The sequence below is a fragment of the Coregonus lavaretus genome, assembly GCF_964263955.1.
Source record: "Coregonus lavaretus genome assembly, chromosome: 37".
Taxonomy (NCBI): domain Eukaryota; kingdom Metazoa; phylum Chordata; class Actinopteri; order Salmoniformes; family Salmonidae; genus Coregonus; species Coregonus lavaretus.
Genome location: NC_140024.1, coordinates 26,710,002 through 26,723,020, shown reverse-complemented (window position 1 = coordinate 26,723,020; position 13,019 = coordinate 26,710,002). Strand labels below are relative to the sequence as shown.

The 13,019-nt window shown below is 40.8% G+C and overlaps 1 protein-coding gene across 3 annotated transcripts; it reads right to left on the bottom strand.

The window, feature by feature from the left end:
- Positions 1-213: 213 nt before the first annotated feature.
- On the bottom strand, positions 214-13,019 carry vps33b (VPS33B late endosome and lysosome associated). Of its 3 annotated transcripts, none has more exons than XM_084153868.1 (24): positions 12,979-13,019; positions 11,235-11,622; positions 10,813-10,893; positions 10,620-10,681; positions 10,449-10,498; positions 9,751-9,818; positions 9,602-9,647; positions 9,421-9,515; positions 9,092-9,196; positions 8,659-8,749; positions 8,347-8,424; positions 8,059-8,132; positions 7,880-7,966; positions 7,575-7,665; positions 7,021-7,095; positions 6,844-6,908; positions 6,512-6,566; positions 6,360-6,406; positions 5,823-5,955; positions 3,984-4,057; positions 1,382-1,483; positions 1,205-1,280; positions 932-1,054; positions 214-584 (listed from the first exon to the last, which is right to left on the bottom strand). In XM_084153868.1, the coding sequence occupies exons 2-24, from the start codon at positions 11,328-11,330 to the stop codon at positions 505-507; spliced, it is 1,854 nt and encodes a 617-aa protein (XP_084009994.1). In that variant the 5' UTR covers positions 11,331-11,622; positions 12,979-13,019; the 3' UTR covers positions 214-504. The 3 variants fall into 3 exon arrangements, with proteins under 3 accessions (XP_084009994.1, XP_084009995.1, XP_084009996.1); XM_084153869.1 differs by having other exon boundaries at positions 11,235-11,379; positions 12,979-13,013; XM_084153870.1 differs by having other exon boundaries at positions 416-584; positions 932-1,051.

Below are 13,019 nucleotides of genomic sequence, written 5' to 3'. Positions count from 1 at the left end.
GTTGAGGACGGCCAATATGTCATCGTCTAGACATGTTGGTACCATGAGCGCATGCGCAAGGGCGTGGACTCAAGAAAACGAACAGCAATTACCAGCAAAGTGACAGACATGCTTTCAAATGTCGCTGTACAAAAATGTCATTATTTATCTACATGTATTTGATATCCGTAAGATTCATAAATATAATGTATTATAAATCACAGACACAACAAATAAAACATCATATTTATTTTGTACTGTGGACAGAAAACAACATTATTTATACACCTTTTGCAGTTGGTATAGCACTATGATGGAATATTTTCCAATGTCAATCCATTGTTTTCTCAACCAGATCAAGTTGAGACTGCTTCCAATACAATACTCTGAATAACAGGTGCAAACATGTAGTTGTTGTCATATTGTAGATCCAAAATGTCCAAAAAGTCATCTGTATGTGTCCCCATGATGTCTTGGACCACAAGCTGGATGCTCCCATTGGCAATGATAGAAAGACCCCAGGACTCATGCATGGTTGTCCAACATAGACTCCAGAAGTCTGGCACTGTTTGTGATAGCTGTGGTCACCACAATGAATTTAAGACCTAGAAACACCAGAGACAGAATCCCAATTGAGACCAGGGTCTCTTTTTCAAATGGTACAAAGTTAATATGAAGAACCCGCTTGACCTATATAAAACACTTATTGTAAACTTTGTAGTCACCACAATAAATGTCTAACCTAGGAGAAATAGAGGTAGAAATGGAGGCATGAATAGATATTTCCCTAACTCACACCCTCCCCATTTTTCCCTGTCAGCACTGGGATTCGAACCGGCAACCCTCCGGTTACTGGCCCACCTCTCAAAGCTTCTGCTGTCCCCTACATTGACACACTGTTACATTTCTAGTACCACCACCCTTCAGAATCCCAATAGAAAGCCTTCCTTACCTTTCTCTCTGCCCAGAAAGCGCAGTGCTGAGATCTCTGAGAAGGTGCAGCCACCCAGGAACATGACTAGGATGATACGCTGGGAATCGGTCTTCACCCTTGCGTCTGATCCGTTACTACCTGCTGAGAGAGAGGGGGGAGGTAGAGAGAGAGAGAGAGGGAGAAAATAAAGAACTGGAATGCTCTGAGTGTTCCCCTTTACTCTATGGACTGTCCATTGAAACGTGCTTTTTACATACATTTCAGTGTCAATGTCAAGCTCACTTGTCTTACCTGTGACTGCAAATTCATGGCCGTTGAGCATGCGTGTGACTTCCTCGAGCCCTGTCCAACCATCACGCTCCAATACCTGCAGACGTAGAACAAGCGCAATACTTTTTATTATATCACTAATTGTAACACACTTCTGTCTTAGTACCCATGAGTTTATTCATGTTGGAGTCCACCTACCTGTTCGATGAGTTTGCAGCTCAAAGGAATGTAGGCTCCACTGAAGATATAGGCCATGTCTCGAGGGACACGGAGGTCATATTCTTCATCCGACTTGGGCACCTTGATGTAGATACAGTAAGGATATCCGGTTTCATTGCAATACTGTTTGGTTACAGAGTTATTTTAAGGCAGCGTTTCCCAAACTAGGGGTCGTGATTTGAAAATGGGGTCGCGAGAGAAACTCTGAAAAAAATTAAATAAAGAAAATCGCGCTTGGTTCTTAGAACCAGGGTTACGTCAGTAACCTCCGGTAGCCGCTAGATGCGGTTGTAATAAACAGAGCGGTTTCTGTTTTCTTCATACAAATGTGGCTCTATCTTTTGAACGGTTTAAGCTACAAAGTATTATGACCCCATCACTGTAAGATTAGACTATTGTTTCCCTCTACAAAGCCCACAAGCCGCGCAGGACTCATTAGAACAGACTGGATAAGACCAGGCACTAAATCAGACTGAAGATCAGACTGAAGATTCAGACTGAAAATCATACAACACTATTGCCTGATGATCTTCTGAATTTATACCTTTCCTGATGCATTTCAGTCATTTCAAACCATACTTCCTTCAGATTGAAATACTGTCAAAAGTACTGTCAGACTGATTTGTGATAGACTGTCATAGCCCCAATTAAAAAAAGTAAACATTTGCCATTGATTAGATCACTTTTTTGACATCGTGCGGTCGCACATTTTTTTATATACAGTGGGGAGAACAAGTATTTGATACACTGCTGATTTTGCAGGTTTTCCTACTTACAAAGCATGTAGAGGACTGTAATTTTTATCATGGGTACACTTCAACTGTGAGAGACCGAATCTAAAACAAAAATCCAGAAAATCACATTGTATGATTTTTAAGTAATTAATTTGCATTTTATTGCATGACATAAGTATTTGATACATCAGAAAAGCAGAACTTAATATTTGGTACAGAAACCTTTGTTTGCAATTACAGAGATCATATGTTTCCTGTAGGTCTTGACCAGGTTTGCACACACTGCAGCAGGGATTTTGGCCCACTCCTCCATACAGACCTTCTCCAGATCCTTCAGGTTTCGGGGCTGTCGCTGGGCAATACGGATTTCAGCTCCCTCCAAAGATTTTCTATTGGGTTCAGGTCTGGAGACTGGCTAGGCCACTCCAGGACCTTGAGATGCTTCTTACGGAGAAACTCCTTAGTTGCCCTGGCTGTGTGTTTCGGGTCGTTGTCATGCTGGAAGACCCAGCCACGACCCATCTTTAATGCTCTTACTGAGGGAAGGAGGTTGTTGGCCAAGATCTCGCGATACATGGCCCCATCCATCCTCCCCTCAATACGGTGCAGTCGTCCTGTCCCCTTTGCAGAAAAGCATCCCCAAAGAATGATGTTTCCACCTCCATGCTTCACGGTTGGGATGGTGTTCTTGGGGTTGTACTCATCCTTCTTCTTCCTCCAAACATGGCGAGTGGAGTTTAGACCAAAAAGCTCTATTTTTGTCTCATCAGACCACATGACCTTCTCCCATTCCTCCTCTGGATCATCCAGATGGTCATTGGCAAACTTCAGACGGGCCTGGACATGCGCTGGCTTGAGCAGGGGGACCTTGCGTGCGCTGCAGGATTTTAATCCATGACGGCGTAGTGTGTTACTAATGGTTTTCTTTGAGACTGTGGTCCCAGCTCTCTTCAGGTCATTGACCAGGTCCTGCCGTGTAGTTCTGGGCTGATCCCTCACCTTCCTCATGATCATTGATGCCCTACGAGGTGAGATCTTGCATGGAGCCCCAGACCGAGGGTGATTGACCGTCATCTTGAACTTCTTCCATTTTCTAATAATTGTGCCAACAGTTGTTGCCTTCTCACCAAGCTGCTTGCCTATTGTCCTGTAGCCCATCCCAGCCTTGTGCAGGTCTACAATGTTATCCCTGATGTCCTTACACAGCTCTCTGGTCTTGGCCATTGTGGAGAGGTTGGAGTTTGTTTGATTGAGTGTGTGGACAGGTGTCTTTTATACAGGTAACGAGTTCAAACAGGTGCAATTAATACAGGTAATGAGTGGAGAACAGGAGGGCTTCTTAAAGAAAAACTAACGGGTCTGTGAGAGCCGGAATTCTTACTGGTTGGTAGGTGATCAAATACTTATGTCATGCAATAAAATGCAAATTAATTACTTAAAAATCATACAATGTGATTTTCTGGATTTTTGTTTTTGATTCCGTCTCTCACAGTTGAAGTGTACCTATGATAAAAATTAGAGACCTCTACATGCTTTGTAAGTAGGAAAACCTGCAAAATCGGCAGTGTATCAAATTCTTGTTCTCCCCACTGTATCAAAATGGGATTGCGGGCCCAAAAAGTTTGGGAACCCCTGTTTTAGGGGCAGTTTCCTGACCCTGCCCTGCCCTAGTCCTGGATTGAAAACAAAGCTTAATGGAGAATCTCCATTAATAAAAAGGCTTTTAGTCCAGGATCTGTGTACGTGAAACTGCCCTATAATGTTTGTGAAATTTCATAAAGTTAAAGTAACTCAATACATGTAATGATGTTTTTGAAGGTTGTCAATTAAATTAAAAGACTGCGTACCAGATTGAGTCTCCTGCTCAAGGCACGGAAATTGCTCTTCTTGGCCAGGGAGGAGAAGGCGTCAGTCAGCTTTCCTAAAATAGAACATGTTGAAAGGTTAAAGTGCTGATATTTTGCAGAGCATCTTGTCATTGTCAGGACTCTAAGGTACAGTATATCTATGATGTACACTACCGGTCAAAAGTTTTAGAACACCTACTCTCGTTCAAGGGTTTTTCTTTATTTGTACAATTGTTTTACATTGAAGAATAATAGTGAAGACATCAAAACTATGAAATAACACATATGGAATCCTTTTCAAACAGTCTTGAAGGAGTTCCCACATATGCTGAGCACTTGTTGGCTGCTTTTCCTTCACTCTGAGGTCCGACTCATCCCAAACCATCTCAATTTGGTTGAGGTCAGGGGATTGTGGAGGCCAGGTCATCTGATGCAGCACTCCATCACTCTCCTTCTTGGTAAAATAGCCCTTACACAGCCTTGAGGTGTGTTGGGTCATTGTCCTGTTGAAAAACAAATGATAGTCCCACTAAGCCCAGACCAGATGGGATGGCGTATCGCTGTAGAATGCTGTGGTAGTCATGCTGGTTAAGTGTGCCTTGAATTCTTAATAAATCTCAGACAGTGTCACCAGCAAAGCATCCCCACACCATAACACCTCCTCCTCCATGCTTTATGGTGGGAAATACACATGCAGCGATCATCCGTTCACCCACACCACGTCTCACAAAGACACGGCGGTTGGAACCAAAAATCTCAAATTTGGACTCCAGACCAGAGGACACATTTGTACCTGTCCAATGTCCATTGCTCGTGTTTCTTGGCCCAAGCAAGTCTCTTCTTCTTATCGGTGTCCTTTAGTAGTGGTTTCTTTCTAGCAATTCAACCATGAAGGCCTGATTCACACAATCTCCTCTGAACAGTTGATGTTGAGATGTGTCTGTGACTTGAACTCTGTGAAGCATTTATTTGGGCTGCAATTTCTGAGGTTGGTAACTCTATTGAACTTATCCTCAGCAGCAGAGGTAACTCTGGGTCTTCCATTCCTGTGGCGGTCCTCATGAGAGCCAGTTTCATCACAGCTCTTGATGGTTTTTGCGACTGCACTTGAAGAAACGTTCAAAGTTCTTGACATTTTCCGTATTGACTGACCTTCATGTCTTAAAGTAATGATGGACTGTCGTTTCTCTTTGCTTATTTGAGCTGTTCTTGCCATAATATGGACTTGGTCTTTTACCAAATAGAGCTATCTTCTGTACACCTCCTCTACCTTGTCACAACATAACTGATTGGCTCAAACGCATTAAGAAGGAAAGAAATTCCACAAATTAACTTTTAAAAAGGCACACCTGTTAATTGAAATGCATTCCTGGTGACTACCTCATGAAGCTGGTTGAGAGAATGCAAAGCTGTCATCAAGGCAAAGGGTGGCTAATTGAAGAATCTCAAATATAAAATATATTTTGATTTGTTTAACCCTTTTTTGGTTACTACATGATTCCATATGTGTTATTTCATAGTTTTGATGTCTTCACTATTATTCTACAATGTAGAAAATAGTAAAAATAAAGAAAAACCCTTGAATGAGTAGGTGTTATATATAGTAACGGTATTGAGACCCAGCCTGTATTAAACACAGTAATGGTATTGGGACCTAGCCTGTATTAAACACAGTAATGGTATTGGGACCCAGCCTGTATTAAACACAGTAATGGTATTGGGACCTAGCCTATATTAAACACAGTAATGGTATTGGGACCTAGCCTGTCTTAAACACAGTATTGGGACCCAGCCTGTCTTAAACACAGTAACGATATTGGGACTCAGCCTTGATCTGACCTGCAGTTTTGTCGTTGACCAGTTTGCCCACTCTGCTCTCCATGACAGTGAGGGTCTCTCCAGGCTGCTGCTCCACCAGCAGGCCTAGCTGCTTCAGGTTGGAGAACGTCAGGAGGTGGTCAGCGCCATAACTCTGAGAGAGGAAATAGGACAGAACTATATAACAATGAAAAGGCTCCAACAAAACAACAATGGAAATACAAAGATACAGAACTAATCCAGTCTAAATGCACATACACTGACAGTGTGACACAGTAACACACTAGTGGGCTACATTTGGCCTGGGATGTCATAATGACATCATTTTATGGTTGTAAAGACATATATTTTTCCTGACAATGTCAAGATGTCTGGGACTGGGAGAGGTCATATTTTTCTGGTCACTAAAAAGATTTGTAAAAATATATTTTTTTTTCCAACCAGTACACAACATGACCATGACATTACAAAAGACGTCAGCCTGACACCATTGCAACCAGTTTTTCCCAACCAGTGATAGATATAATTTAAAACAATACCTGTGATAGCAGGACCCACCTGTAGAAACTGGGCTTTTAATGACCGATAATCTTTGGGAAGGAGGCCTGAAGGAAAATATAAACAGCTGATTTAAAAGGACTAAGAATCTTATCATGAGATCAATTATATTTTCATGTGTTTGGTTAAAAAACATCTATGTGAAGACTCACCATTTTCTGTGAGAGACAGCAGACAAAGGAGTCTCATACTTTCCAACATAGAGACCTAAGGTGGATGATACCACAATAAGGCGGATGATAACACAATTGATTAATACAACCTGTAATAAAAAATCTTATTGGGCCGATTTAGCACTATGATTACCGGTATTCATGTACCATTCATAGAAATAGAGTGAATAGAACGGGCTTGGAAGCTCTAACCCTGGCAACTTGTCTGGTAAACTCATGGGTACACCCATTATGATGTAATTGACATGAATGGAGACGTCCTTTCTATTAACTATATTGCTATGGTACCATTATCTTGGAGACAATCTCACCTGTCTATTGATATGTTCCTCTATGTAGGAAATACATTCACGGATTTCAAACCCCTCCAGTAAGGCTGTCGGGTGGGGAAATAAGTATCAGTTATTATGCAACGCAGGAAATGGGATTCATATGGGGAAAAAACACATGCCTCAAAGTACAGTATAGCCTATGTAATGTAATCTTACAGTGCTCTGTCTTCAACAGCTCTTGGAAGTCCTGCTTTGTTTTCTTTTTCATCATTGACTCACTGGCACCAATATCTGAAGAGAGACATGTCTTTTTAAAGGGATACTTCGGGACTTTTGCAATGAAGCCCTTTATCTACTTCCTCAGAGTCAGATGAACTCATGGACACCGTTTTTATGTCTCTGCATCCAGTATGAAGGAAGTTAGAGGTAGTTTCGCAAGCCAATGTTAACTAGTGTTAGCGCAATGACTGAAAGTCTTTAGTATCTACTAGCATGCTAGCAGTTACCATAGACTTCCATTCATTGTGCTAATGTTAGTTAACAACTTTGTTCAAACTGCACGCAGACATAAAAATGGTATCCACCAGTTCATCTGACTCTGGGGAAGTAGATAAAGGGCTTCATTGCCAAAATCCTGAAGTATCCCTTCTAACCTTTAAGGCAAGGATTCTAAAATATATCCAAGACTATAATTCTAATTCAACAGGTGAAGACAAATAACCATTTCCCTCAATGTCATCTGATTCGGATATATGAGACTCAATACTCACGCAGACTGAGGAGCCGATGCTCCTGTTTTAACCCTTTCAGCTCCTCCGACACAAACGTCTTCATCTGTTTAATGTCCATCCCACTACGCTTCTGCAAAGACAGAGAGCCGGAGGGAGATGAATAATCATCAAACATGAACTTCTACTCTTTGATGTAAAGAAAGAGGACATTTAAGACAAATATTATGCATCCACGCAGGGCAATGCTTCACCAGGAGGCATTGTTGTAAATGATCATGTGCTCTCAATCAGCTTACCATACCTAGCAAATAAAGGTGTAAATATGGTCAGAATGAAACACTCACATCATATGCAGTCTGGAGGTTTCGGGCCTTTTGACTTAGGAAGCCAAACACCTGGGAGAAATGCTCGTTCCTGATCTCGTTGAAAACCTGAGAGAGAAACACATACAAATTCCAGTGAGACTTATCCTTAAACCAGTGAAGGGGAAATGATATAAATTAAACCGTGTTAAAAGGCCAACCTTATCTTGAGAGTTTAGCATCACTTTTATACTCTTCTCAGAGGAGGTGACTTCTGGACCAAACTCTACACATCCTATATGACAAAGAGAAAAATTATAATTCCATACAGACAATGGACATACATTGCAAACAATGGCATTAAGATCTTATTGCAACTGTAATGGCATACAGCAATAAGAGGCTTCAGTGTATGTGTGGTCCTTGACAAGGACACAATATATAAAGACCACATGCCGTATAGCTATTTCAAAGTAGAGACTGTAATCAGAGCAAATATCATTGCTTACCACATTTAATTCTGAAAATATCATCTACAAGTCCTTCATAGACAACCTGGGAGCACAGAGGAGTCACAAGGTCCACATCTGCAAAGAGAATGAGAAAAACCATTAGTATGATATCAACTATTATTATGACGCGTCACCCTATTGCTATACTTAAAGGAGAATTCCATTCAAAATCCACATTTTCATACGTTAGTCCATGAGAATTCATAATAACACCATTATCCTATAGCATATTTAAAATGTCAAAAAATGAGAGCAACAAATAAGATAAACGTCACAACTGCAGTTATCCACAGTTCAAGGAAGATCTACCTCTGTCAATGAGAAACACATTTCCGATCTCCGCTTGACGCGCCCTCTGTTCCCCCTCCTCCACCTGCTCCCTCCACGATTCATACGCCATCTGAACCAGACAAGAGAACAGACATACTGTTAACACTTACTATATGAATCTCATCTAAATCATGGTGTTTGAAAAATCTAAATAATCTGTACTGATGCTGCTTTCTGACTGTGTCTGCGTTCAACAACAATACAGCTCTACCTTGATGAACAAGACAAAGACTGGTTGGCTGAAGCATAAACAGACTGGCACCCATAGTAAATCATTCATTCAGTACCATCTAGAATCATAATCCCAGATGTATTTTAGTGTCGTTTTAATTCAGTATACAAGGCAGCTATACGCTGAATTGTGGTATACAACAGCACATTAAAGAGTGTTGATGTATTGAGCTGATTTTACCTTGGAGCATCGTCCAATCCCATACACCTTAGAGAAAGGGCCGTAGACGGAGTGCAGGAGATGCAGGGCACTGCCCGCTGTTCTCACCCAGCGCTGGTCCCCCTCCTGTGGACACACAGGTCATGCGTGTTAGCAAAATATTTAGCACTATTAATACAACCACACTAGTCCCAGTACTAGGTTGTTAGTTATATGTCAAAATGTGTTACTAATTTGTTATTACACTGTACCTGCTAATGTAACTATCTGTAAATACATAATGTTTGCATCATAAAGTGGGACTTCTATTTCTAAATACAGGTCCCGTCAGCACTACTGTCTACCATTACCAGGAAGTTGTCTCTGAAGAATTCCGGAAGCTCCAAGCTGATGATGTCATCGTCCAGGGGCAGGAGGTAGAATGACCACTCATCAGTAGTCACATCTTCACAAGGGAGTGAAAAAGTGTCTGTTAACATTAAAACATCTGGAATACCAAAATATGAATACGAAATATCAAAAGACACCTACCACCAAAGATTCCCTGCTCCTCCAAAAGGTTCCCGCATGCATAAAACTGTAGGAGGAGACACGGAAAGCAGGAGAAGAATGAGCAAAGAAAATAAATAAATACAAATATTACAGAAAACATACAGTAAATACTAAATACATATAATTACCTTCTGAGGGCTAAATATGATCTTGTATCTTCTGAATCTCCCAAATGCTTTGTCTGCATTGACCACATCTGGAAAAGGAAACCAATTTGTCAGTGGGTATAAGAAACAGCCACAAACTGTCCTGTATAACTGCCCGTACGAACCGCCTGTGAAACGCCACTCTACCCACTGCTGTCAGACTGTATAATAACTCTAGCTCTTAAATGGTTTCCCAAAAAATTCTATTTTTTACAATCACATTTTAATATTTCAATTTCCTTCATGAAACATTTCCTGTAATGTTTCAAGTGTTCTGTATTCTATTTATGTCACGTATTATGTGCTTTGTATTTTAAATTAGTCTTATGCAATTTTAGTAATGTAAATTCTGCATTTCTTCAGTTTTATCTGTGAGCAAGAATAAATCAACTCAAACTCAAAACAGAGTGATTTCCCTCATTGTCTTCCTGACCCAGGACATGAAATCAGAAGCATTTGTCTGCATAGTTAACCCAATGTACTCCAGAAGCACTGTCAATAAAACCACTGACCCAGAAAAGGCATTTCAAAGTCTGGGACGACAGTACTTCATTTCTCAGGAAGGGAATAGCGTTGCTAACTTAATATTTCACTGCATTTGCATCCCAACAATTACACTTTAATGGAATACAATATGAATCAGTTGAATTTCAATATCAGCGTGCCACCATTCTACTTACCACATATCCACTTGACAGTTTGTATTCTTGGACGGATCAGGAAGCATAGTCTGTCAAGGAAGGCACATTGTTATGGCTTTATTACAACATTGTTATGGCGGTGTTACTTGTTCCTCCAAGACATGAAAAGAGAAGTAGATCTATGGAACTACTATAGGATTAGATACTTACTGATCTGAGGTGCTGACAATGGGTTTGTATTCCACTTTGTAAAGCTTGTCCACATCATGTTGCTACATGGAGATGGGTGACAAAGATTGTATATGATTGAACCTCATCGTAACCTGGTAAACTGATATATAAAAGGACAGACATAATCAACACGGTATACAGAAATATTTAGAAACATAACAATGACATGTACCTTTAGTGTTGTTACATTAGCAATGCGGTCTAGGGGGCTCATCAAATCTGCCTCAATGAATAGGTCCTTTCTCCCAGGTAGCTTTGAATCAGGAGAGTAAAAATGCAGTATGATATGATGATGATGCGAATGATGATGATGAATATACCTATTCAATCCCCAGAAGAGGAATGTAGGATTGCTACCAGCAGTAGAGACTAAAATGCATTTAGAAACACAGAGGGTCGGTTTCCCAGACACAGATTAAGCCTATAGAATCTCAATTGAAACAGATTTTTAGTCCAGGACCAGGACTGTCTGGGAAACTGACCCAGGCTTTACAACTTTAATAGGATCCATGACTTGTGTTGGTACTTGTGGATACTGAGAGCCAAGGCAATTGATAACCCGAGTGGGGGGGAATATGAGTGGAGTAGTCCTACCTGTTCCAGTAGGTAGATGAGCTGGTCCCTGGCCAGCCTCTTGAGCAGAGAGAAGTCCGGGAGCTCAGGGGCATCTCCCCTGACACTGTGAGCCATGGGGCCAGAGGTGGAACAGAGTAGCACACCTGCCCAACCATTCACCTCCCTGGAAAATACAATCCAGCTGTGATGGCGAGTGTTGCGGGGCTACCCACTGGGCACACACTGGTTGAATCAACGCTGTTTCCGCATCATTTCAATGAAATTAAGTTGATCCAACGTGGAATAGAAGTTGAATTGATTTCTGTGCCCAGTGGGTAGCTTCACAATGATGACCAAAGGTCTGCAGATACTGCACTTGAAAATGCACTTGAACACCTTATCTGGACACCCTCAACCTTTATATCCTCTGTAAGGGAATAAAGTGTAGTGGTAGTAGTAACGTTAGTAGTAGTAGCAGGCAGGTATTTCTGGGTAGGTAGCAATACAGTAGCCTAATTCAGCAACCAATGTGATACCTGTCATTCGCAAAATCCAAAATTAGATCTTAATGTATACTCTCTCATCACTATAATAACTAAGTATTAACATTATTATTAACATTTGCGAACGTCTAGCAACCTAAAGGTTGCGTGTTTGAATCTCATCATGGGCAACTTGAGCATTTTAGCAACTTTTCAACTACTTAATACTTTTTTGCTACTTTGCAACTACTTAGCATATTAGCTAACCCTTTTAGCTAACCCTTCGCCTAACCCTAACCCTTTTAGCTAACCCTTCGCCTAACCCCTAAACTTAACAATAACCCCTAGCTAACATTAGCGAGCTAGCTAACGTTAGCCACCTAGCTAGAATTCGTAACATATAATAAGTTTAGCAAATTCGTAATATATTGTACGTTTTGTAAATTCGTAACATGGAATACGAATTATAATTTGTCACATATCATACGAAATGGGTGATGGATATCCACAAATTAATACATACAATACGAAATGTAACATATCCTACTAAACTGGCTATAGGGTGAATGTACCAATTTGTAAGTCGCTCTGGATAAGAGCGTCTGCTAAATGACGTAAATGTAAATGTAAATGTAAATGAATGTCTCAGATTTAAGTACAGAATATTAAGAAATGCTCTGAGACCAGGCGCCCCTACCCTACACACACACAGCAGTGGGCTCTGTCCATTGTGCTGACACAGCACAGCAGAGACAGATTTTGTGCCAACCTGTCAATCAATCGAACTTTAAAAAAATATTTTTATATATAGCTAGGGACATAAAACAAAAACTGAAGGGGCACAAGTTTCAACTGAGGGGGCTAATCCCCCTTTTGCCCCTTGGAACCGGGCAGCTACAGTATAGTGTATATTTTTATTGATTATTTCTCACTGATATGAAAGATAAGGGGCATATCAGTATACGTTTCGAAAACCGGTTTGAAAGCGATTATTATTTACTTTCCTAAACGTTAAAACACAGCGTCGGAATTTTAGTTCACATGGAGCCAAATGCAGGCGAATGTGCTGAAAACCCTACATACAGAGAAGGGTTTTCGAGGGCTAACGTTAGCATACTATAGCTATCAGCTGATTTAGTAGTCACACCATGATTAACTGTCTGTGGCAACTAGGGACCACGACAGTCATTAAAACCAAATGTATATACCGTTACTGTATAGTTTATTGGACGATTTAGACTGATTAAAAATGGAAAAGAAACAAAAATCCTCTATCAACTCTAGCTAACTAGGGACATTACCTTGGATTGTTTCCGGATGTGCGGATGGAATGTTGCGAATC

Excerpts from the sequence above, each read along its gene's own strand:
- vps33b (XM_084153868.1), bottom strand. The coding sequence starts at position 11,330 with ATGGCTCACAGTGTCAGGGGAGATGCCCCTGAGCTCCCGGACTTCTCT. Across the intron at positions 8,750-9,091 it reads GGATTGGACGATGCTCCAAG|ATGGCGTATGAATCGTGGAG; the intron begins GTAAAATCAGCT and ends TGTCTGGTTCAG. Across the intron at positions 7,096-7,574 it reads GCATCGGCTCCTCAGTCTGC|ATATTGGTGCCAGTGAGTCA; the intron begins GTGAGTATTGAG and ends GTCTCTCTTCAG.